This window comes from Rhododendron vialii, chromosome 7a, assembly GCF_030253575.1.
Source record: "Rhododendron vialii isolate Sample 1 chromosome 7a, ASM3025357v1".
In the NCBI taxonomy this organism is placed as follows: domain Eukaryota; kingdom Viridiplantae; phylum Streptophyta; class Magnoliopsida; order Ericales; family Ericaceae; genus Rhododendron; species Rhododendron vialii.
In genome coordinates, this window is record NC_080563.1 from 26,662,438 (window position 1) to 26,684,408 (window position 21,971).

The 21,971-nt window shown below is 43.6% G+C and overlaps 3 protein-coding genes across 3 annotated transcripts; all 3 read right to left on the bottom strand.

Moving 5' to 3' along the window:
* Window positions 1-372: 372 nt before the first annotated feature.
* LOC131333086 (uncharacterized) lies at window positions 373-3,394 on the bottom strand. The gene is made up of 3 exons (XM_058367418.1): window positions 3,166-3,394; window positions 941-1,102; window positions 373-612 (listed from the first exon to the last, which is right to left on the bottom strand). The coding sequence occupies exons 2-3, from the start codon at window positions 1,049-1,051 to the stop codon at window positions 400-402; spliced, it is 324 nt and encodes a 107-aa protein (XP_058223401.1). The 5' UTR covers window positions 1,052-1,102; window positions 3,166-3,394; the 3' UTR covers window positions 373-399.
* On the bottom strand, window positions 1,313-3,514 carry LOC131332841 (uncharacterized). The gene is made up of 3 exons (XM_058367150.1): window positions 3,483-3,514; window positions 2,107-2,206; window positions 1,313-2,015 (listed from the first exon to the last, which is right to left on the bottom strand). Exons 1-3 carry the CDS (start codon window positions 3,512-3,514, stop codon window positions 1,581-1,583), a joined length of 567 nt encoding a protein of 188 aa, XP_058223133.1. The 3' UTR covers window positions 1,313-1,580.
* Window positions 3,515-17,887: 14,373 nt separating this feature from the next.
* LOC131332843 (uncharacterized) lies at window positions 17,888-18,781 on the bottom strand. The gene is made up of 2 exons (XM_058367151.1): window positions 18,768-18,781; window positions 17,888-18,656 (listed from the first exon to the last, which is right to left on the bottom strand). The coding sequence occupies exons 1-2, from the start codon at window positions 18,779-18,781 to the stop codon at window positions 17,888-17,890; spliced, it is 783 nt and encodes a 260-aa protein (XP_058223134.1).
* Between the last annotated feature and the right edge of the window lie 3,190 nt (window positions 18,782-21,971).

Genomic DNA, 21,971 nt, shown 5'->3' on the forward strand with positions numbered 1-21,971 from the left:
GTTCTAATGCTGGGCAATAGACTGCATGCAATGGTGTGCTTGGACATGAAGATTTTTGGAAGCTAATTTCATTTAGTTACTTATTCATCTTTGTAATAGACTTACTTTTGGCCAAAGATGGCTTTGTAACTAATTTGCTCGTGAACTATCTTTTGACTAAAGTTTGTAACATCCTGAATATGTCGTATTGTATCTAAGTTAATTTGGGTCGTAGTACCAAGGTTGTATTTCTTAAATAATGGGGACTTGTTTGTAAATTAAACAGGTGGGAAATTCTTTTGGGTAATATATAGGATGCGTGAGGTTCTTTTATTAAAATGTATTACTTATTTATGTTAAAAATCAAGGACGTGACAATAACTCTTATATTAATCTGTTTCGCATACCTTTACATCTCTATCATTCCAATAATAGACCTCTATCATTCCAATAATAGACCAGACACCGCCACTGCTCCTCCATAACTCTACTATGCCTATGAGCTATTCTATCTGCATCATTATTATATGGCGTGTATCCTTGTTTTTTTGCTTCACATTTCCATCCTTGCCATTTTCTTCCAAGAGATTGCATGAACCACCTCTCCATAGAATCATCTGCATCTGTATGAGCCTACAATACAAAAAGATACTTATGAATAATATATAGAACATTACAGAACCAAGATAAAAATATCAGATAACAAACAAGTGGTGACAATGACACTACTTGGTAGGATATTATGTCAACAATCTCAAAAACAACAGATCTATAACAGCAGCAGGAACCGTTGCAAAAAATAGCCTAACACCACACCAAATTGAACTTGAACTCCTTTAAAAAGCAATGATACAACCACCACAAACTGAAACTAGAACATTATAACTACAAACAAACCCAATAGAGAACATTAATCGATCGACAACTACATAAGAATGGATGTCATGAATAATTGCATTACCAACTTCTGATGATGAGCCATCTGAAAGTGATCTAGTCTTGCCTTGGGAGGATGAGTTGACGTTGCTGCCAATCGGATACCATGTATGTGGTGGTTCACGCATCCTCCCATGCTCAACAGGATCCTCTAGTGTAGCGGCACGTCTACGTGACATTGCAATCTCTAAAAAAGAAAACATTGACTAAAACAAATTAAATTGCTGCAAAAAGGAAATAGACATGACACAAGTAACCGTAATCGCACCTTTCGATTGGAATTACTAAAATAAAATTAACAAGTATCAGATATTAACGTCAATAGATATATTCGAACTACTAGAAAAGAGACAAGTATCTGATATTAACATAGAGATATTAACTAAAATTTCTCTCGTGCTTGCAACCTAACACTTCCTGAATTACTACATATTGACATCATCATTTAGTATTAGGCCAGTTAAATCATCCCTAATTCACACGTTATCCTCATCATGCAATCTTGTTGTATCATCTTGTTGTTGCTAATAGATTCCATCCACTTCAATGTCTGTTATGTGACCATCCCCAACTTCACAAATTTCAAACAAGTCTCTAGGTTTCATTTTGATTACAATGCTCCAATCTTCTTTGGCCAGATCTTGCACATAAAAAACTTGTTGAGCTTAAGATGCCAGTATATATGGTTCGTTGGAGGAATGTTCTGTTGTATAGAGCAAACAATTGAAATTGACAAGTGTGAAGCCAAATTCATCATTTGGTACTAAACCCCAATTGTTATCTATCCAGTCACAGTTGAATAACAAATGTTTGTGGTCGTGTGTATAATACAACTCCACCATGTCTGTGATCCTTCCGTAATATGTGACATCTCCTTCTTGAGGATTCATATATCTGGCACTCGAATAACTACTAGTCTTTGCCTTCAACATAACTCCATTGTTTTGTGTTTTCCTTTTATGCTCACGCTCTTTGGTGTGATATCTAACCCCATTGATGATATAGCCACTAAATCTAATTGCTGTGTCACAAGGACCCAACGCCAGAATTGCAACCTCATCTGATACTTCTTCGGACTCCTCAAGTTGTAACTTGTGGACCTATAAGAGAAATTATATAAAATGAATACTCAAAATTGCCATTAAGGATTTGATTTCTATATCTATAGTGGTACTAAAATACATGACTTACGTGGGTTCGAAACCAAATGGAAAACGCTTCATGGTGAAGGCGTTCAAGTTCACAATCTCGAATCTGACGATGACGTTGTTTAAGAAATTCACAATGCTTCCTACAATATTCATCCAACTTGTTTAGAGAGAATAAGTTTGAATAAATTTAGTTGATAGATAGACTTGCAATATCTTACTCTCGACACGGAGTGATGGATTCAGTGTTAAATAGGATATATCAATGAGCCTGTGTCTTTTGTAGGAGATTAAGAGAACTTTTCTTGCTTTCCTATAAATTTTGAAGTTTGTTCTTTTGCATCTAGTTTGTGAAGCTACAACAAAAAATAAAAAATTCTTTGCATCTAAAGAAACTGAGCAACAACTTATTGAAATGCAAATCTTGATCCTTGTACTTATGTAAGACTTGTCTCAATCTGTTTAATTCGAATTGGTCAAGCCACAGCCCCTAAAAAGAAAAGGTGAATGTTAGACTAATATTTTACTTCTGTATTTGTGTAAGTGCTTTCATTTAATGGGTATGCCGTTGGGCAATAGAATAGACTAGGATTATGGGAGTAACTATTGACTAGGAAGTTTGACCCACCCAAATGCAATTCTAGGAATTCATTAAAGGAATCTTTAGGGCCTAAATGAGTGGAGTTTACATAATAAAATTGCTAAAAGAAAGATCAACTTCAATAGAATTCGTCATTATATCAAGTATCAACAAAACCAAACCCCCCCCCCTCCCCCCCAAAGCAATTATTGTAAGCCCTAATTTGAAAGCTTGGAAAATGGAGAAAAAGCCCTAATTAGAAAGCTTGAAAATTGGAAGCAAAAGCCCTAATCAATGTATATATACACACGTATCACAGTATTTGCCTATGTAAATGGGCCGGAGGAATTGAGTCATATAATATATGTAGGCTGTAGCACATATCAATATATTATATACATGTATAGACTGATATACGTACAGTTTTGTATTCTATATGTATATATATACATATAAAGTATAACCAGCTACGAGACAGAGAGAGTCAGAGCCAGAGAGAAGGAGAGGTAGAGGGAGACAGACCTCAGTGGTGGCTGGAGGGTTGGGTCGATGACTGACGGACGACAAGCGACGAGTGACGACGGCGATCGGCGAGAAATGGAACGGAAACCTCAATGGTGGTCGGAGGGTTTGGTTTTGGAACGACACCTTTTTGTTTGCCTTACAACGGACGAGTGACGATGGCGATGAGGTCGAATTCGGACTGATGCTTGAGAGAGAGAGAGGTGTCTCGGTAGAAGAGTCTGAAGAGAAGAGGGCGGCTAGGGCTCGTAATGAGCGGGTTGGGGAAATTTTGGGCAAGGAAAAACTATGTCGTTTCAATTTGAAGTGTTTAATACAACTTCCCCGTTTCTTTCTCCGACAACCGCATGTGGATATTTAACTATTACCGGGTTTTTTCGTAAATGCCGGCAAATTAATGCGAGGAAAAGTCATTTTTCTTGTAATGGAAGATATTGGGACAGCCTTCATAGCTCAATATGATTTCAATGTTGATTTAGAAATGACCACGAGAGAGCTGGAGAGTACTAAGATGGGTGAGAAAGAAAGCTTTGCCGATTTTGTGAAACGCTGGAGAGCTAAGGCTGCTCAAATGCAAAACAAGCCGGATCTTGAGGAACTGATACGAATCATAACAAAGAACCTGCCAAGTTCCTTTGCCCCATACATGGTTCTTTCCCAGGCCGCGCCAAATTTCGAGACTTTCTATGACTCTGGATTGGCTGTGGAAGAAGCCTTACGGGATGGTACTTTGGAAAAGAAGGAAATGGGATCGAAGTCCAAAAGGGCGTACTCTGGTAACAGCAATGTCCTCTTCAAGGATACCAATCAGGCCGGAACTTCTTCAACCAAGCCTGTAGAAGTTAACTAGATCTGAAAAACCAAAATCCTAGAATCGAGCCTTTACCCAATTCAGCACCCCCAGATCTACTTTACTCAAGAAACTCGCAGAAGCCGGGGTATTGAAACCTCTCCCGCCACCACAAACTATTCCACCAAACCTAAATCAAAGTGTTTATCATGAATTTCATTAGATGCCTGGCCATACCACCGACAACTGCATTCGCCTTCGTCATGAGATTCAAAACCTCATCAACAATAAGGTGATTGAAACCCCTCATCCAGATAAACCAAATACCGTCTCAAACCCCTTACCACAACATAATACCTTTTTTCGTATTAACTAAATCACCTTAGCCCCGGATAAAACGACCCAAGATTTTGACCCAACCCTTTTCATCACCCCCGATACCGAACCTAAGCCGGCTATGAAAATTCTTGAAGAAATTACTCTTTGCTTCTTGGGGGAATGGGAAAACACATGGGGAGACCACATCTCTGATTAGCAGCCAGCTTCCAGAGGGATGTTAAACCACCATTCGAGCCTGCATGGGAAGTTGATTGGCAGAATGTTTATGCTGACCCCCTTGATGGGTTTTCTCTATACATGATGTTCGAAGGGCAAAACGACGACTACCAGATCCCTCAAGAAGTTCCAGAGTGGGAATGGGATCCAACCCCGAGTGTGTATCAACTTTTAACCAAGGATGACCCGCTGGACATGTTTTCTCTACCTGCAATGTTCGCTGAGGAATACCAACTCGAGATGCCGGCCTATGGTTGGCTGGAGTTTTTCCCCATTTACCCAAACTTTTACAATGAACCTCTAGAACCTGAGGAAGAGGTGGCTAGTAGTGAGTTTAACCGCATGGATTACATTGTGGAAGAAACGGAATCAGAACCCTTGATCACCTTCCCGAAAGACGTCGATGTCGCCATGATGAACTTATGGGAAGACGAACCAGGAGCCAAACCGAGGGCCAGCTCTGAAGTTATCAACATAAAAGTGGGAAATGAGGAATGGACTGTGAACAGGGCAACAATGGAAGCTGAACAATGGAAACCAGAAGATCTTTAGGAAGATTTGGTTATCGCCAATTTAGCATCCAACCTTCAGGATACCTCCATCGGAACCAAGCGCAAGGCTCCGATCGAGTTATGGAGTGAAGATTCAAAGTACCGCTAGATCGATTACTTGACTAGGAGTGGTCATGTCTATCAACCTCCCAACCTCCAAATTGGAGAATCCTCTAACCCCGCAGCTCCACCAGCCAAAGAACTTCCCCGTCCTGAGAAAAACCCTGAAGGGATGGTCAAGCAACAGCTCGAACAGACTCAAGCTAAAATGTTTGTTTGGGATGTGCTTGTTCATTCCACTCGACATTGAGAAGGACTCATCCAAGCCCTCTCCCACCTGGAAGTTCTCTCCGGCATAACCCCAGATGAGCTTGTGGCACTCATTAAAACCGTACCCATTAAGCATGCCATAACCTTTACCGATCGAGATCTGCCTACCGAAGGGACAGATCACAATAAACCACTCCATGTCACTCTGAAATGCCATGGCAAATGGGTCCCAGTGATTTTAATTGACAATGGGTCAGCCATCAACGTTTGCCCACTCAGCGTTGCTTATTGCTTGGGATACAAAACTAAAGACTTCTCTCCATCGAAAGTCAAAGTCTGAGCATATGACAACACTCGTCGCGATGTGGTTAGAACTCTCATGCTCCCTATGACCTTTGGATCTTATCAAACTGAGGTGGTTGACCTTTGGATCTTATCAAACTAAGGTGGAATTTCATGTGGTGAGCATCCCCGCTTCTTTCAACTTGCTGCTAGGTAGGCCCTGGCTGCATCGACTAGACATCATGGTTGTACCCTCCACCCTTCATCAGAAAATCCGTTTGGGACTTGAGACAGAAATGCTCACTATTTATGAAGACTTCGGGATCCACGCACCTACTGAAGACAATGCCCCACTTTTGGAAATCCAGCATGGAGAAGAAGACATTGCTCTGGGAGGCTTTTTGTTGGATACTTCCAATGTTGTCTTCTTAGGCAGAATTGATAATGATTTTGTCATTAGCAATGTCACCATAAAGATAATGAAGAAAATGTCCTACATGCCAGGTCTAGGATTTGGAAAGAATCTGTAAGAACCTGCCAAGTTTGAGGCCCGTGGGACTCTCATACACCGGTCTCGGATACTTGTCTTCAGGCAACAATAAGGTGAAGGAAGTAAACCGATTGGAAGACTATTTTGTTAAAGAAAAAGCAAAGCAAGTCTACCAAGGTCAGCCAAAACCGTTTTGGGATAAGGAAACTAATACTCTGCTGCCAGGGTTTGAGATATTCGCCAACGATGTTTGGCCAGAAAGTGAAGAAGAATTCGAAGTCGCAAAGGAACCGAAAAAACTGACTGATTGGATTGAGGCCTTTAGCATGGGGAGTCTAGTAGCCCTGTTCAAGGAGGACGAACCAATGGGTACAGTTATGGAAGCTGAAATACTAATGCTGGGACAAGAGATCCCCGAAGATTCGACTTTGCTCATCATGGACGCCGCAGGAGATTACAATAATTGGACTTTCATACCAAGTGTACCATGCCAAGGGTCTGACACTGAGTCCAAATCTGAGTCCGAGTCATCCAAGTCTTTCGAGTCTGTTGAGTTAGAGTTGGTGCCTCTTGGCCCCGCTCCTCATGGTCTGTACTTTGAATTTGAGTCTACCGGTGTGTATGGTGCCCCAGAGGCTTTCGCTAGCGATGAAATAAATGAATCTGATTCCGCTTACTTCCCTAACGTTAGAATAAATTGTGTCGACCCTGATGATGAAGAGATCGATTTCGATGGGGATGTCCCTAAAGAAATCCGTTCCCTAATCGAAAGGGAAGAAGAAAGGCATGCTCAGCCTATAAAAGAAGAAATTGTTTTAATAAATTTGAGGGACAGGGGGGATTCCCGAATGGTTCAGATTAGTTCCGCATTGTCTGCCGAAGAGCGTCAAGCTCTTACAAGTTTGTTGAAAGAATTCGAAAATGTTTTCGCATGGTCATATGCGGTCATGCCCGAAATCGATCCTGAAATTATGGAGCATCGGATTCCCTTTTACCCCGATGCAAAACCCGTAAAGCAGAAACTGAGGCGTATGAGACCTTATGGGTGCTTAAGATAAAGGAAGAAGTCATTAAATAGATCAACGTAGGGTTTTTAATGGTAACTGAATACCCTCAATGGGTCGCAAACATTGTACCCGTCCCTAAAAAGGATGGTAGGATTAGAGTCTGTGTTGATTTTAGGGACCTCAACAAAGCAAGCCCGAAAGATGACTTCCCATTACCACACATTGATGTACTGGTTGACAACATTGCTGGGCATGCCTTGCTTTCCTTCATGGATGGCTTTTCAGGGTACAACCAAATCCTAATGGCCCCAGAAGATCGGGAGAAAACCATGTTTGTCACTGAATGGGGAACCTACTGCTATCGGGTGATGCCTTTCGGGTTAAAGAACGCAGGATCTACTTATCAGTGGGCTGCTACAACCTTATTGCATGACATGATCCATAAGGAAGTAGAGGCTTACGTTGATGACATGATCATTAAAGCCAAGGAACGAGAAGGGCACCTACTTGCACTCAGGAAGTTCTTTGAAATAATCAGAAAGTATAGGATGTGCCTTAACCCAGCTAAATGCACGTTTGGAGTCATAGCCAGAAAAATGCTCGGATTCATGATTACCACCCGGGGTATCGAGGTTGACCTGTCAAAAATCAAGGCAATTCTGGAGATGGAGCCGCCACGCTCTGAAAAGGATGTGAGGAGTTTTCTCGGCAAGGTGCAGTTTATCAGTCGGTTCATTGCCAAACTAACTTCGACTTGTGAACCAATCTTTTGCTTGCTCAAGAAGGGTGTGTCATTCAAATGGGAGAATAAGTGCCAGAAAGCTTTTGAAGCAATCCTAGCTTATCTACGAAGTCTGCCAGTGTTGACACCCCCTGTGTCGGGAAAACCTTTGATCCTATACCTGTCAGTCACTCCATCCTCTATGGGGTGTATGCTGGCACAGGAAGGAGACGATGGGGTTGAAAGGGCTGTCTACTATCTGAGTAAAAAGATGGTGGGATGTGAAGAGCGTTATACTCCGCTGGAGAAAACATGCTGGGCACTCGTCCGGGCTTCTAAAAAGTTGAGACATTACATGCTAGCCTACCTAGTGAGGCTGATTTCTCGAATGGATAATCTCAAGTACTTGTTTGAGAAACTAGCTCTCACTGGGAGGATGGCATGATGGTTACTAATGCTAGCGGAATTCGAATTAAGATATGTCACTAGGAAATTCGTAAAAGGAAGAGCTGTTGTTGAATTCCTGGCCAACTGCCCAGTCGAAGGAGGTGAAGATGCCGAGTTTCAGTTTCTTGATGAACACATAATGACTCTAGCTGAGGATGTTTGGAAGTTATACTTCGATGGCGCTGCGAATCAAAAAGGGTTTGGAATCGGCGTGTTGTTAATAGCACCCGACGGGTCTCACATCCAACTCGCCTTCAAGCTAAATTTTGAGGTCACCAACAATCAAGCGGAATATGAGGCTTGCATTATCGGTATGGAAGCGGCAATTGAGATCGGTATAGAGAAAAATTGGAAGTGGTACGAGATTCCAACTTGGTAGTGTCACTGGCCAACGAAGACTGGAAAGTCAAGGAGGAAAAACTGAAACCATACCATTAGGACCTCGAAGACCTCATCCCGCATTTCAACAAGGTGACTTTCACTCATGTACCGAGGCTCGAAAATCGATTTGCAGATGCCTTGGCAACTTTGGCATCCATGGTCGAAATCCCTCTCGGTGTGAAGCTAAGGCCAATTATGATAGAACAAAGGGACACACCGGTATACCAGCCTGTCATGGTTGTGGATGAGCCCGATGATGGTCGCCCTTGGTATTATGGCATTTGGAGATTCGTGGAAAGATGAGAATACCCCATTGAAGCAAGCAAGAAAGACAAAATCGTCCTCCAGAGGATGGCAGCTCAATACATCATCTGTGGAGGAAATCTATATCGAAGGTCACACTGCGGCATGCACAAGTTATGCATCTACAGCGCGGAGGCGAGAAGGGTGATGGAAGAAATCCACGAAGGTGTGTGTGGCCCTCACATGAATGGCATAATGCTTGCCATGAAGATCCTCAGGCAGGGGTATTTCTGGTCCACCATGGAGACAGAATGTGTGGAATACGTGCGGCGTTGGCACAAGTGCCAAATTCATGCCAACCTCACGCATATCCCACCGTCCAAATTGCATCAAATGACCTCACAATGGCCTTTTTCAGTATGGGGAATCAATGTCATTGGAAGGATTGTACTAGCAGCATCTAATGGTCATAAATTCATCTTGGTGGCCGTTGATTACTTCACGAAATGGGTAGAAGCTGCTTCTTACGCCACGCTGACCGCAGTTCAAGTTGCACACTTTATCAAGGAAAACCTCATCTACCAATATGGAGTCTCTCAGGCGTTCGTATCTGACAATGGGGTTCATTTCAAGGGAAGAGCCAGGGAAGTTTTGGATGAGTTCCAAATTAAAGTACACAAGTCAACCACCTATCGGCCGCAGACCAATGAAGCCATAGAAGCAGCTAATAAAACAATCAAGGCCATCCTGGAAAAGACCATTCAATCCGCAAGATATTGGCATGAGCAGTTGCCACTAGCTTTATGGGGATATCGCACGTCCATACATACACCAACAGGAGTAACCCCTTACTCTTTGGTCTATGGTATGGAAGCTGTACTCCCCATTGAGTTGGACGTTCCGTCTCTTCGAACTATGGTTGAGTGTGAGGTCCAAGAGGCATAATGGTTAAGCAATTGATTTGAAGAGCTCATGTTGTTTGACAAACGTCGGTTGAGGGCTCCCTATCATATTCAAGGGTATCAAAGGAGGATTGCTCGTGCGTTCAACAAGAAAGTAAAGCCTAGGGACTTAGCAAAAGGCGACATGGTCTTAAAGGAAATCCGGGCACCAGTCTATGATCCACATGGAAAGTTCCGACCAAAATGGTCCGAGTCGTACATCATCAAGGCCATCCTATCCGGAGGGGCCACGCAGCTTATTGACTTGGACGGAAACGAATTTTCAACTTTGGTAAACCTGGATCAACTCAAGCGCTATTATCCTTGAGAGAAGCTCGCTGGGCTGAAAACCGCAAGGCCGGGCTGACCTAGGCAAAAGTTAGAGCAAAAGCCTGCTAGGATGAAAACCCGCAATGGCATCCTAGGCAAAAGTTAAAGCATGCAATAAATGAGCTCGCTAGACTGAAAACCCGAAAGGGCGGTACTAGACAAAATTTAGAGCACGAAAGGAGAGTGTTAAGACCAAAGCAAACCTTAACCTGAACTACGTTATGACCTGATTCCTTTGCCATAAGGATACGTAGGCAGCCTTGTTCTGAGGCTCGGTCACGATCAATCAAAATAAAAAATCCAGGTTGTAAGAATTCGAAGCACTGAATCGAGAAAGGGGAAACCCTCCACAACTCATTTTACTATAATGATTGCTTCTAATACATAAGGCTGAGCATGATTTTCGAAAACAAAAGTGCAACATGATGAAAGCAGGTCCACAATTTATTTCATGGTCAAGGTAGTAGGATTGAGTCAGTTTCCTTGAGCTCCAGCCCTCGTAGCAATATCCCTGCTAAGCCACTTTCGGTAGCTCCCGCGAACCATCAGAAACGAATAAGGGTGTGCATCAGTCACTTCACGAGTTCTCCAGAACCGCTGATAGTTGCAAAGAATGGAATGGCGAAACAAGGGTAGAACAACATCGACCATAACCTCTGCAGGGTTCTCCTGTCTAAGGCCGAGCTGACGTTGAATCCGATATGGGATATAGAAAGTAAAGGCCTCCAAACCAGCAAGGACAACCCACTGGGGGCCCATGAAGTGCATAGTCATAGGAGGGAGATCTAGCCACAAACACCTCCACGAAACGGACTCAGCTCGCAGACGCCTAAAGAAGTTGACCCACTTAGGAACTCGCTTGTTCGCAAACTCAAAGTATCGGAGGGACAACAACCTAGCCTCATATGCCCAATTGCTAGGAGGAATGGTCAGCACATTCACCTTATCACAGCCAGATCTACAAAAAAGAGAAAAACAAGTAAGAAACCATAGGAAGTTGAACCGAATGTTGAGGTAAAATGAGAACGTGAGAAAGACTCGAAAAAGGAAAGCTGAGTGAGAAGCCAACCTATAGGAGGTAAGGACTACCCCCGAAAGTCTCAGTTTCTCCATAACGAACCTTATCCAAACCTATCAATGTCTCAGCCAAAACCATTAGAATCACGTTCTTTCGAGCCTCAATTTGAATGGCAATGCTGACCAGAGCTAAGCTAGCATGACCAGTGGAGGGTACCAAAAGGTAGGCTGCAAGCAGGCACATGCAGAGGGCAGTCATGCGCCGAGTTAATTTGATAAGTTATGTCCGCAAGATCACCGAAGGGAGAAAACATCTCAATAAGTCGCATCACGTTGAGGAGACCTGCAATGCCCCCAATTTTGAGTACGTTAAAAGGGCATTTTTATTACATAAATAAGAGAGTCTGGCTCATTATTACATCATAAACAAAAAGGTACATTTATTCAACAAGGGAAGAAGCTAGGGTTCCTAACTATACTCCGTCTTGCTCCTCCATCCTGGTGAGCTCCTCGGCTCCAAATGCCTCCAAAGTGTACAGTTCCCCCTGTTCAGCTATGAGATCTGACACATTATACCGGCGTCACCACCAATATAATATGTCAGGGTCACCAAAAGGTAACACTGTGAGCTACAACGCTCAATAGGAAAATCCTTAACCCTCTAACCCTTAATTTGCAAATATTAACCACAGAATCATAGTTCAACATATTTGACAGACAATGACACATCCACATTCGCTAATCAACGATTGTTGGTGTCCGTGATTTTTCGAGTTTCTCCTACGCGACTCATCATAGACCGTGTAACCATTTTCACATACCAATCAACATTTCAAAAATCCTTTGTTTAACACACCTAACCTCGGTTCCGTCGTTCCGGGTTCCCGAGTATCCTCACAATGGTTCCGCCGTCCCGGGTTCCCATTGGCACACATTGCATTAGCTCCTCTTCGCGGATAACCAAGCACACATCCAACCTCGGTTCTGCTGTTCCGGTCTTCCGAGTATCCTCACAATGGTTCCGCCGTCCCGGGTTCCCATTGGCACACACTCACGCACACAACTCACATTATGCTACCAAAACTGGTCATAATGTAGTTTCAAAAATATTTCCTTCCTCAGAACACATTTCCTTCATTAACCACACCCTAGGTGTCATGTTTCTACTTTCTCGGTTCTCGTGTCTCATTTTCATGAATAGACTCCGCGATAGGCCTTCATATGTAACCATGAATCTTTCATTGAAATCTTTAAACTAACAAGATCATCCAACTCAACATTATACCACTAGTAATACAAGCAATTCATGTATGCATGCTCATAATCGTCCTAAAGATCAAAATACGAATACTTCTAAACAAGCGATAGTTTCTATCTTTCGAAAACCGTATTTTTTCTTTTGTGGGAAGTTCAAAACAACATATGTTTATTGAAAGTAATAAGTTGATTATTTCAACATGCTCATGCTTCCATTAGCGATAGTACGTTGGTATTCCAAACATTACAAGCAATAGATAATCTTATCTACTAGAGAAAATAGTAAGGGATGTTCTAGTTATAAGAGTATCCTACGTTATACTTGGGATGGAGGATAAGGAGATCCTACCTTTCTTCTTGGCGGTAGTGCGGCTACGTTGACAATAGAGCGGAGTAACTTCCTACGGAATGCTTACGGTAGCTTCGAAAGAGAAAGGTTCTCTCGAAACTAAGTCTTGACTACTACTACTACTACTTTTGGATCGAGAGGGTGGTCGGGTGGCGGTTTAGTGGCAGCTTAGGACGAGTTTCTTGAAGAATACAAGAAGAACTTCAAGAACAAGAAGAACTAAGCAAGAACAAAGGAAGAATACAAGTTTTTCTAGAGAGAGAAGTTGCTAGGTGAAGGTGTGAGTTTGAATGGCATGAGGGTGGCTCTATTTATAGCCAAAACCTTGGCTCTCTCTCCCTCTCACAAGGCCGGCCCCCCCTCTCTCTCTATCTCATCTTTTCTTGATTGAAAGCTTGATGGGTTAGGCTATGAATGGCTTGTACAACTTCTACCTAGTTTTTAGGCATGCAAGGCTAGGTTTTTGTACCTTGGATTGGATTATGGAAGATTTGGTGGAGGAAAGGAGGGATTGTACAAGATTTGGTGATTATACAAACATGAAAGGACAATTGAGAGGTAGATTTTTGGCTAGGAAGAATATACACCCATGGATTTGAAAAGATGCAAGAAGATCATGGTGATCAAAGCATGGTACAACCCAATCTTTCTTTCTTCTCTCTCTCAGCTACTCTCTCCCTCCCTCCCTCCCTCGCAGCAATCTCTCTCTCCCTCCCTCTCGGCAATCTCTCTCTCTCTCCCTCTTTCTCTCTCCTAGTACACTATATATATATATGCATATATAATATTGTAGAAGTACAAAGGTACTAGATTTTCAAAATCAAATATCCCATTAAAGAATTCCAATTAGGCACATGTAGAATTAAACTAATAGATATTGTATTTTTTGAAATCTATATCTATATATAATATTGTATATATGTACACATGCCCATATATTTAAATATATAAATAAGTACCAAGTATCGAATAGAATATGAGGCTAGGATTCCCTTATTATTATAATACAAAAAGTACTAGTACTTGAGTATTATTAAAGTACTTTAGAAATCTAGGAATTTGATTTACCCATATATTTTAATGCATATAAGGACATGGGAAATCTATGGAGGGATTATTTAATAGGTCCATGTACTATGTTGGAAGATTGGTGTTGTTACCTAATGGGTAATAATTTTCCTTGCGGTTATTATCCAATGGGCAATAGGGGAAATGATATCTAATAAACAATGCATATATGCCCTTTGCACATGTGAATATACACCAATATATTACTATATCTTTGTACTAATCAATTATTCTAATGAATGGCCTATTGTCCAATGGACAAAGATTACCCTAACATTTATCGTCCAATGGGTAATGGTCCAAAGGTAACTAAATGGATTTGTAGTTAGGTCACTCTAACTAATTTGGTTAGAAGCTAACTATACTAGCCAAGAGATATAATCTAAGAAGCGATAGGGCTAAAATCCAAATAGAATTCAACGAGAAAAATATAAGGCCATTCAAGAGAAAATAAAGAATTTCGAATAAACAACGAGATTTTTATTCACTAAAAATCGGAGTTGTTACAACCTATCCCCCTTAAACAATTTCGTCCTCGAAATTAGGTGTATGCTCGGATTCGAACAGGTGAGGGTAGTTTGCTTTCATGGTCTCTTCTCTTTCCCATGTGGTTTATCTAGATCCACGGTGCTTCCACAGAACTCATACCAATTTGATAGTCTTGTTCCGAATCATCTTCTCGCTTCGGTCTTGAATCTCTATTGGTTCCTCTTTGTATGTCGCGTCTTCTTCGATGGTGATGTCTTCCCAATTGAGAACATGGGTGGGTAAGGCGAGGTACTTGCAAAGCATTGAAACGTGAAATACGTTATACACTTTATCTAGCTGTGGCGGTAGGGCTAGACGATATGCAACCTTCCCAATCTTCTCTACAATGTCGAAGGGTCCGATGTAGCGTGGGGATAGTTTTCCCTTCTTCATAAATCTGATGACTCCCTTCTTTGGTCTGATCTTTAGGAATACATGATCTCCTACTGTAAAGGATAAAGGTCGGCTCCTTTTATCCGTATAGCTCTTCTGTCTGCTCTGAGTGGTCTGAATCCTTTGTCTGATAGTCTTGACCTTCTCTGTGGTATCCCGTACTATTTCAGGTCCAATCAATCCCATTTCTCTAGCATCTGTCCAGCAGATCGAAGATCGACAGGGTCGATCGTAGAGAGCTTCGTACGGTGCCATCCCAATACTTGCTTGGTAGCTGTTGTTGTAGGCAAACTCCACCAATGGTAGGTGCTGCTCCCAATTTTCGGAGAAATCTAAGGCACAGGCTCTCAGCATATCCTCCAATGTCTGTATTGTCCTCTCCGTTTGTCCATCTGTCTGATGATGGAAGGCTGTACTAAGCCTTACGTTTGTTCCCAAAGCTTTTTGCAATCCCTTCCAAAAATGTGATACGAAACGTGGATCCCTGTCAGATACTATCGAGATAGGTACCCCATGAAGGCGTACAATCTCTCGAATGTACAACAGGCTCAGTTGCTCTACGTTCTCTGTCATCTTCACAGGCAAAAAATGCACAGATTTGGTGAGTCGATCCATAACCACCCAGATTGCAGTGTTGGATTTGGCAGATCTCGGTAGTCCAGTCGCGAAGTCCATTGAGATGTGCTTCCATTTCCTGGTATGAATTGGTAATGGTTGAAGGTCTCCTCCAGGTTTCTGGTGTTCAGCCTTGACCTGCTGGCACATTAGACAGGTAGACACGAATCGGGCTACATCCTTCTTCATTCCTTCCCACTAGTACGTCCTCCGCAGGTCATGATACCTCTTTGTACCGCCAGGGTGGACTGCGAAGTTCGAATGGTGAGCTTCTCAGAGCATGACTTCTCGAAGAGCTCCGATATTAGGCACAAACACTTTCCCCTTGAATCTCAGGCTATTGTCCTTCTCCATTGTCCCTCCTGGTAGCACCTTTCCTTCTCGGATTCGATATCGGATGAACTCACAGTCCTGCTCAGAGGTTTGGGCCAGTAATATTACTCGATGAAGTGTTGGTTCCGCAACTAGAGCGTATAATCGAGCGTTCCCATTTTTTGACGACGATCGTAGGTTGAACTCGTTGAGAGTATCTACCATCTCCCATTCTTTAATGGCTGTTTTGACCTTTTACGCCTTCTCCTTTCGGCTTAGAGTGTCAGCTACCACATTGGCCTTGCCAGGGTGATATTGCAACGTAAACTTGTAGTCCTCCAAGTATTCCATCCATCGGCGCTGCCTCAGATTCAACTCCTTTTGAGAGAATAGGTACTTGAGGCTCTTGTGGTCGGTAAAGACTTCGAATTGTTCTCCCCACAAATAGTAACGCCAGATTTTGAGGGTGAATACTACTGCAGCTAATTCTAAGTCGTGGGTGGGGTAATTCCTTTCATGTGGTCGGAGTTGTCGTGATCTGTAGGCTACAACCTTTCCGTTCTGCATCAGCACACATCCCAAGTCATCTCTTGACGCATCGCAATAGACCGTATAATGTACACCTCGCTCGGGAATGATGAGTACTGGTGCACTAGTCAGTCTCTTCTTCAACTCTTCGAAGGATTTCTCGCAGTCTTCGTTCCAATCTAGCTTTACTCCTTTCTGAGTCGGCCTGGTCATGGGTTTGGCTAAGGTCGAGAAATCTGGTATAAATCTCCGGTAATATCCAGCCAATCCTAGGAAGCTTCTGATTTCAAGCACCGAGGTCGGCTGTTTCCAATTTAGCACTGCTTCGACTTTGCTTTCGTCCACCGCGATTCCTTCCTTGGATTCTACATGCCCCAAGAACTTAACCACTTTTAGCCAAAACTCGCATTTACTTGCCTTGGCGTAAAGTTGGTTATCTCTGAGTACTTGTAGTGCTATTCGAAGGTGTTCCTCATGCTCCTCCTTACTGGCAGAGTATATCAAGATGTCGTCAATGAACACCACAACAAATTTGTCTAAGTAGGGTTGAAAGATCTTGTTCATGAGACACATGAATACCGCTGGAGCGTTAGTCAATCCAAACGGCATCACTACAAACTCGTAGTGCCCGTATCTGGTGCGGAAGGCTGTTTTGGCGATATCTTCGTCTCGGATCCTCAACTGATGATAGCCTAATCAGAGATCAATCTTAGAAAAGCAGGTTGCTCCTCTTAACTGATCAAATAGGTCATCAATCCTAGGCAGTGGGTATCGGTTCTTGACCGTAACTTGGTTCAACTTCCTATAGTCAATGCATAGTCGCAGTGTTCCTTCCTTCTTTTTCACGAACAATGCAGGCGCTCCCCATGGTGACGTACTCGGCCTGATGAATCCTTTGTCCAATAGCTTTTTCAACTGGGTCTTGAGCTCTTTTAGTTCTGTGGGTGCCATACAGTATGGTGCCATCGAGATTGGTGTTATCCCTGGTTGGAGTTCTATAGAAAAGTCTATCTCTCTTTGAGGTGGTAAGCCCGGAAGTTCTTCAGGGAAAACATCGGCGAACTCACACACGATGTGCGGTAATCCCAATTCCATCCGGTCGGTTTCTTCCATTTGGAGACTAGCTAGCCATCCAAACAGTTGATTCTACCACTTGGATCTCTTTGTCGTCGAGCTTGCCATTTGTCTATCCCCCTTAAATTGAAAACGAGTTCCTTCGGAGGTATGAGCCGTCACCATCTTCTGATGGCAGTCTATGACCGCTCGGTGGGCTGATAGCCAGTCCATTCCAAGAATAACGTCGAAATCCGCGATATCGATCACTCTAAGATCGCAGGTTAGACGTAGGTTGGCTATTTCTATCTCGCACCCTCTACATACTAGATTAACAGCTATACTCCCCCCTATCGGTGATTTGACTGTCGCACTCATACTAAAGGGTTCTATTTCTAGTGCTAGAGCAGTTACGCAGGCAGAAGATATAAACGAATGTGATGCTCAAGAGTCAAACAATGCTTGTATGCAAGTACTGTACAATAGTATCATACCTTGGATCACAGAGGGATCCTGCTCCTGCTCCTCTAACTGTAGCGCAAAGATGCACCCTCCAGTGCTCTGTTGGGTTCCCACAGGCTGCTTCCCCTTGGTCTACCCGTTCAGCTGCTGTGATGGGCCTCCGGGGTTTTGCTTCCCAAATCTAGCTTGTCCCAGCTGTTGAGCTTTCTGGCCTCCAAAGCCTCCAGTTCTCTCCCTCGGGGGTTGGGGGCATTCACGTTTGTAGTGGCCCATAGCCTGACAGTTGAAGCACTGTACTGTCGCTACATCTCTGCCACCCCTCTGTGGTTCACCACGTCCTGGTGCAGTAATCTTCCAAGATTGGTTGTTTCGGATCAGGGTGAAGGGTTTGGCAGGGTAGGGTTCGCGGTTGTTGTTGGAAGGTTGAGTTCGGATAGGTCCGCCAGTGTTGCCTGTCGCCTTCCTCCATCGGATTTTGAAGTCATTTTCCTCGCTTTCCAGTCGAAGAGCACATTTCACAACACCGGTATAAATGGGGAAAGCCTGAGCTACCATAGCCCTTCTAGCAGTGGTCAGCCCCCACTCAAATATTCTCGCCTTCTTGTCCTCCATTGCAACGACAGTTTGGGTGTAACGAGACAGCTCCTCGAATTTGGCCGCGTACTGAGTGACGGTCATCGTTCCTTGCTTCAGGTTGAGGAACTCTTGCTCCTTGGCCAAATGAAGGGGCATGGGAAAGTACTTGTTGAGAAACAGGGTCTCGAACTCGTCGAAGGTCATGGTGGCTATGGCATGGGTTGCCTCTATTAGATCCCACCAATAACGGGCCTCTCCTTTCAGCTGGTACGTGGCTAAGGCCACACAATCTCTTCCTTTGGCAATATGATTTTCAATTAAAACTCTGTATCATACTCATTTTTGTGATCATTGGTTAGTTGCACATTGCGGTAATAATCTTGGTTGTTCAATTTCTTTTGTACAACAATAAAAAATGAAATTGAATAACAAAGACATTGAAAGAACCATTTCTATACATAAAATCCTAGGCATCCATCAGTCGAAGTACATAGCAGAATAAGGCTTGCAAGCCTGATGCTTAAAATCCTATCTGCCAAGGTTAAACAGGCACTCTACAAAAGGAAGCACGCAGGCTCCATCAAAAGGCAAAAAGAAAAAGAGGGAACTCAATCCTCATCTTTGTCCTCATCCTCGCTCTCCTCGTCCTCTGCGAAGACCTCCTCTTTTGTCTCGGAGCTGGCAACCTTCTGAGTATGAGTAACCCTAGGTACCGTACTCCCTGAGGTGTCCTCCAGGTCGATGTCTGTGGGCTCCTCAGTCTCGTCCGAGACGGCAATAGGCTCCTCCTTGGTGCCGCAAGAGTGTCGCGCCCTTTTCGATGGCCGAGAGCCGGCAGAAGAAGCCTGCTGCACCAAAATACGAAAAGATTTCTGGCGTAGCCCTCGTGAAGCTCCTCCTCTAGCTTGCAATAGCATTCATATAGCGTACAAATCATAATCTTGAATTAGAATAAGAGTAAGTAGTAGAAATTCAAAGGGTTTACCATCGTCCCTCCAACGCAAGTCAGTACTGCCGGGGGATGGCCCATGGCATATTGACTCCCGGCATACGAATAGGCTTCCAGCGTAGCCCTTGTGAAGCTCCTCCTCTAGCCTGCAATAGCATTCATATAGCATACACATCATAATCTTGAATTAGAATAAGAGTAAGCAGTAGAAATTTAAAGGGTTTACCATCGTCCTTCCAACGCGAGTCAGTACTGCCGGGGGACTGTAGACACCCCAATCTGGGCTTCCAGATTAGTTTACTTATGGTTTTTGATTTCCCAATGATGAAACGGATCAAGAACACCCCGGGAATAATAAGTGTTTGAGCTTTGAGTGTTTGCAAAACCCTTGAACCTAATCCTAGCCTAAGCCACTTCAAAAGCCAAAAACCCTACTGACGCGCGCTGATTTGAAGCCTGCGCGCGTAGATCAACTTGACAAGTGTTGGTCAATGGTCAAAGCTTAATCGTTGACCAACGCGTGAGTAGGTAGTACACGCGCGCCAGGGCGCAACCATCCCACGTTGGGGCGCACCATCGCGCGACCGACTGACTCCCGCGTGCGATGGTCAAACTGCCAGGTGGTGGTCAACAGTCAATGCTTGACTGTTGACCACCGCGCGCCAGGACGCACCATCTCGCGCCGGACTGACTCCAGCGCGCGACAGTCCAACCTGTTCCCATCACCTTTATGGGCTGGTAAGCTTAACCACCAAGCAAACTTCAGCTAGCCTCATGGACTGGCTAAGCTCCTCTTTTTGCACGAACCAGATTCACCTCCATCTCCTCCTATATATATCCCCATTTGTTCCTCGTTCAAAGGGTACAAAAAATTTGAAGAATTACACACACCATCCTCCATTCTCACACCTCATCTAAGAACAAAGCTTGTTCTTCCATCTCCACCCTTTCACACCTCAATCAAGCCTTCAAACATCATAGCTCAAACACGTTTCAACCTCAATCCTGGTATAGCATACCTACTATTTTCTGTTCTGATCCCTGAGGGGGGCTGGCAAGGCCAAGGCTGGTAATCAATACCAGTCCTAGTCCTAAAGCTGGCAAGGTTTCAAAAACCGTCATGGTACGAACCAGCACGCGATGGTCCCATTCTTGCGTGTGACACTCTGTGGTTGCGCATGATGGACGCGTGGGGATTGGTGTCCTACTATTTTGTGTATTTATTTACGTATAGATCACTTTGCAAGCATGTAAAAAACTAGTTTACTGCTTTCCTTAGTAAAAACTATTAGCTTTGTAGTTAATTTGCATTTCTGTTGTCTTGGAGTACCCCTAGGATCATTTTGGACATGTACCAGAACCCAGAAACACGTAAACCAAACACTGGTTAAAAGGCTCAGACAATTGCGCGCCAGGGCGCATCCCTCGAGCGTCGGAGCGCACCATCGCGCGCCTGAGCACACCGTCGCATGCCAGAGTGAGATAAGCACGCGATAGTCTGCCTCTGACCTGTGAGTGGCCTTGCATGGGTAGCTCGACCTTAGGGTATTATTTTGTCCCCACACTGTTTATGGAGTGTTTTGTTAATTTGTAGGGCTTTTTCAGCCTTTAAACTGCTTAGAACTGCCTATCAACTGCTATATAGACTGCTTGGTTTGTCCTGGGTGTGCACTGGTCTTTCCATAGCCCAGAAGAGGATAAAATTCAACCTGTTAGTGGGATTTCAACTCGCGCGCGATTGTATGGGTCTGTCACGCGATGGTTGGCTTGGACGCATGTAGATCCATGCATGCAAGTTGGCTATTGTCCGTGTCAAATTCATACAAAGACATACTGTTTTGATATCCGATTGCAGTTTTGGATTTTATCTCATTTATTTTTCAATATTTCATCCGTGCATGTTATTTATCACATCCTGTAAACATGTTACAGCTTTAATCCCCATTAAACTGTTCCCCCGCCCCTAATTGGCTAAAGAATTGATTAATCAAACAGAATCGCAAATGTTTTCGCAAATGCCTAAGTAGAGACCGATCTCCAGATTGGGCGAGAGGGATGCCTTAAAAGCCTTCCCCTCTCGTAACTTGGCTTCCGAACCCAGATATGGTTATGACAGACTAGTGCCTTCACCTTTTTCAAATCAAACAGTGCAGCGAGCATTTCAAGTTCGGTTCCTTGGGTGTCAGACCTTCAAACCCAAGTGGCGACTCTGAATTGAGCGTTCGTCTGCCAAAAAAGTGCGCTCATCGATCCGCCCTATTTTTTTTTCGAGCACGCTGCCCACAGTGGCGACTCTACTGGGGATATCGAATCAATATTGATCTATACTTTGAGTTTAATACGCTTGAGAACAATCCCACAAAAGTCTGTCAAAATAGTGAGCTTTGCGTTGCTAAAGAAAGGATTGGTGATTTAATAGGACCTCGTGTCCGGCCATCTTGACTCGGGCTTTTTCGATTGTTCTCTCGTATAGTTTCTTTTAAGTATTGGTTAATAAAGAGAGCCAAATTTGAAAGGCATTTGCGAATTTGCGATTCTGTTTCATTAATCAAACTTTTTAGCATTCTCATTTCCATCGATGTGGGATAAGCCCCATTCGATCGTTTTGGCAATCCGGCACGGTTTACCAGAGCCCGGGGACCCCGAATGACTAACAACCTTCGACGATGATGAGTCATTCTACCGTTTGAC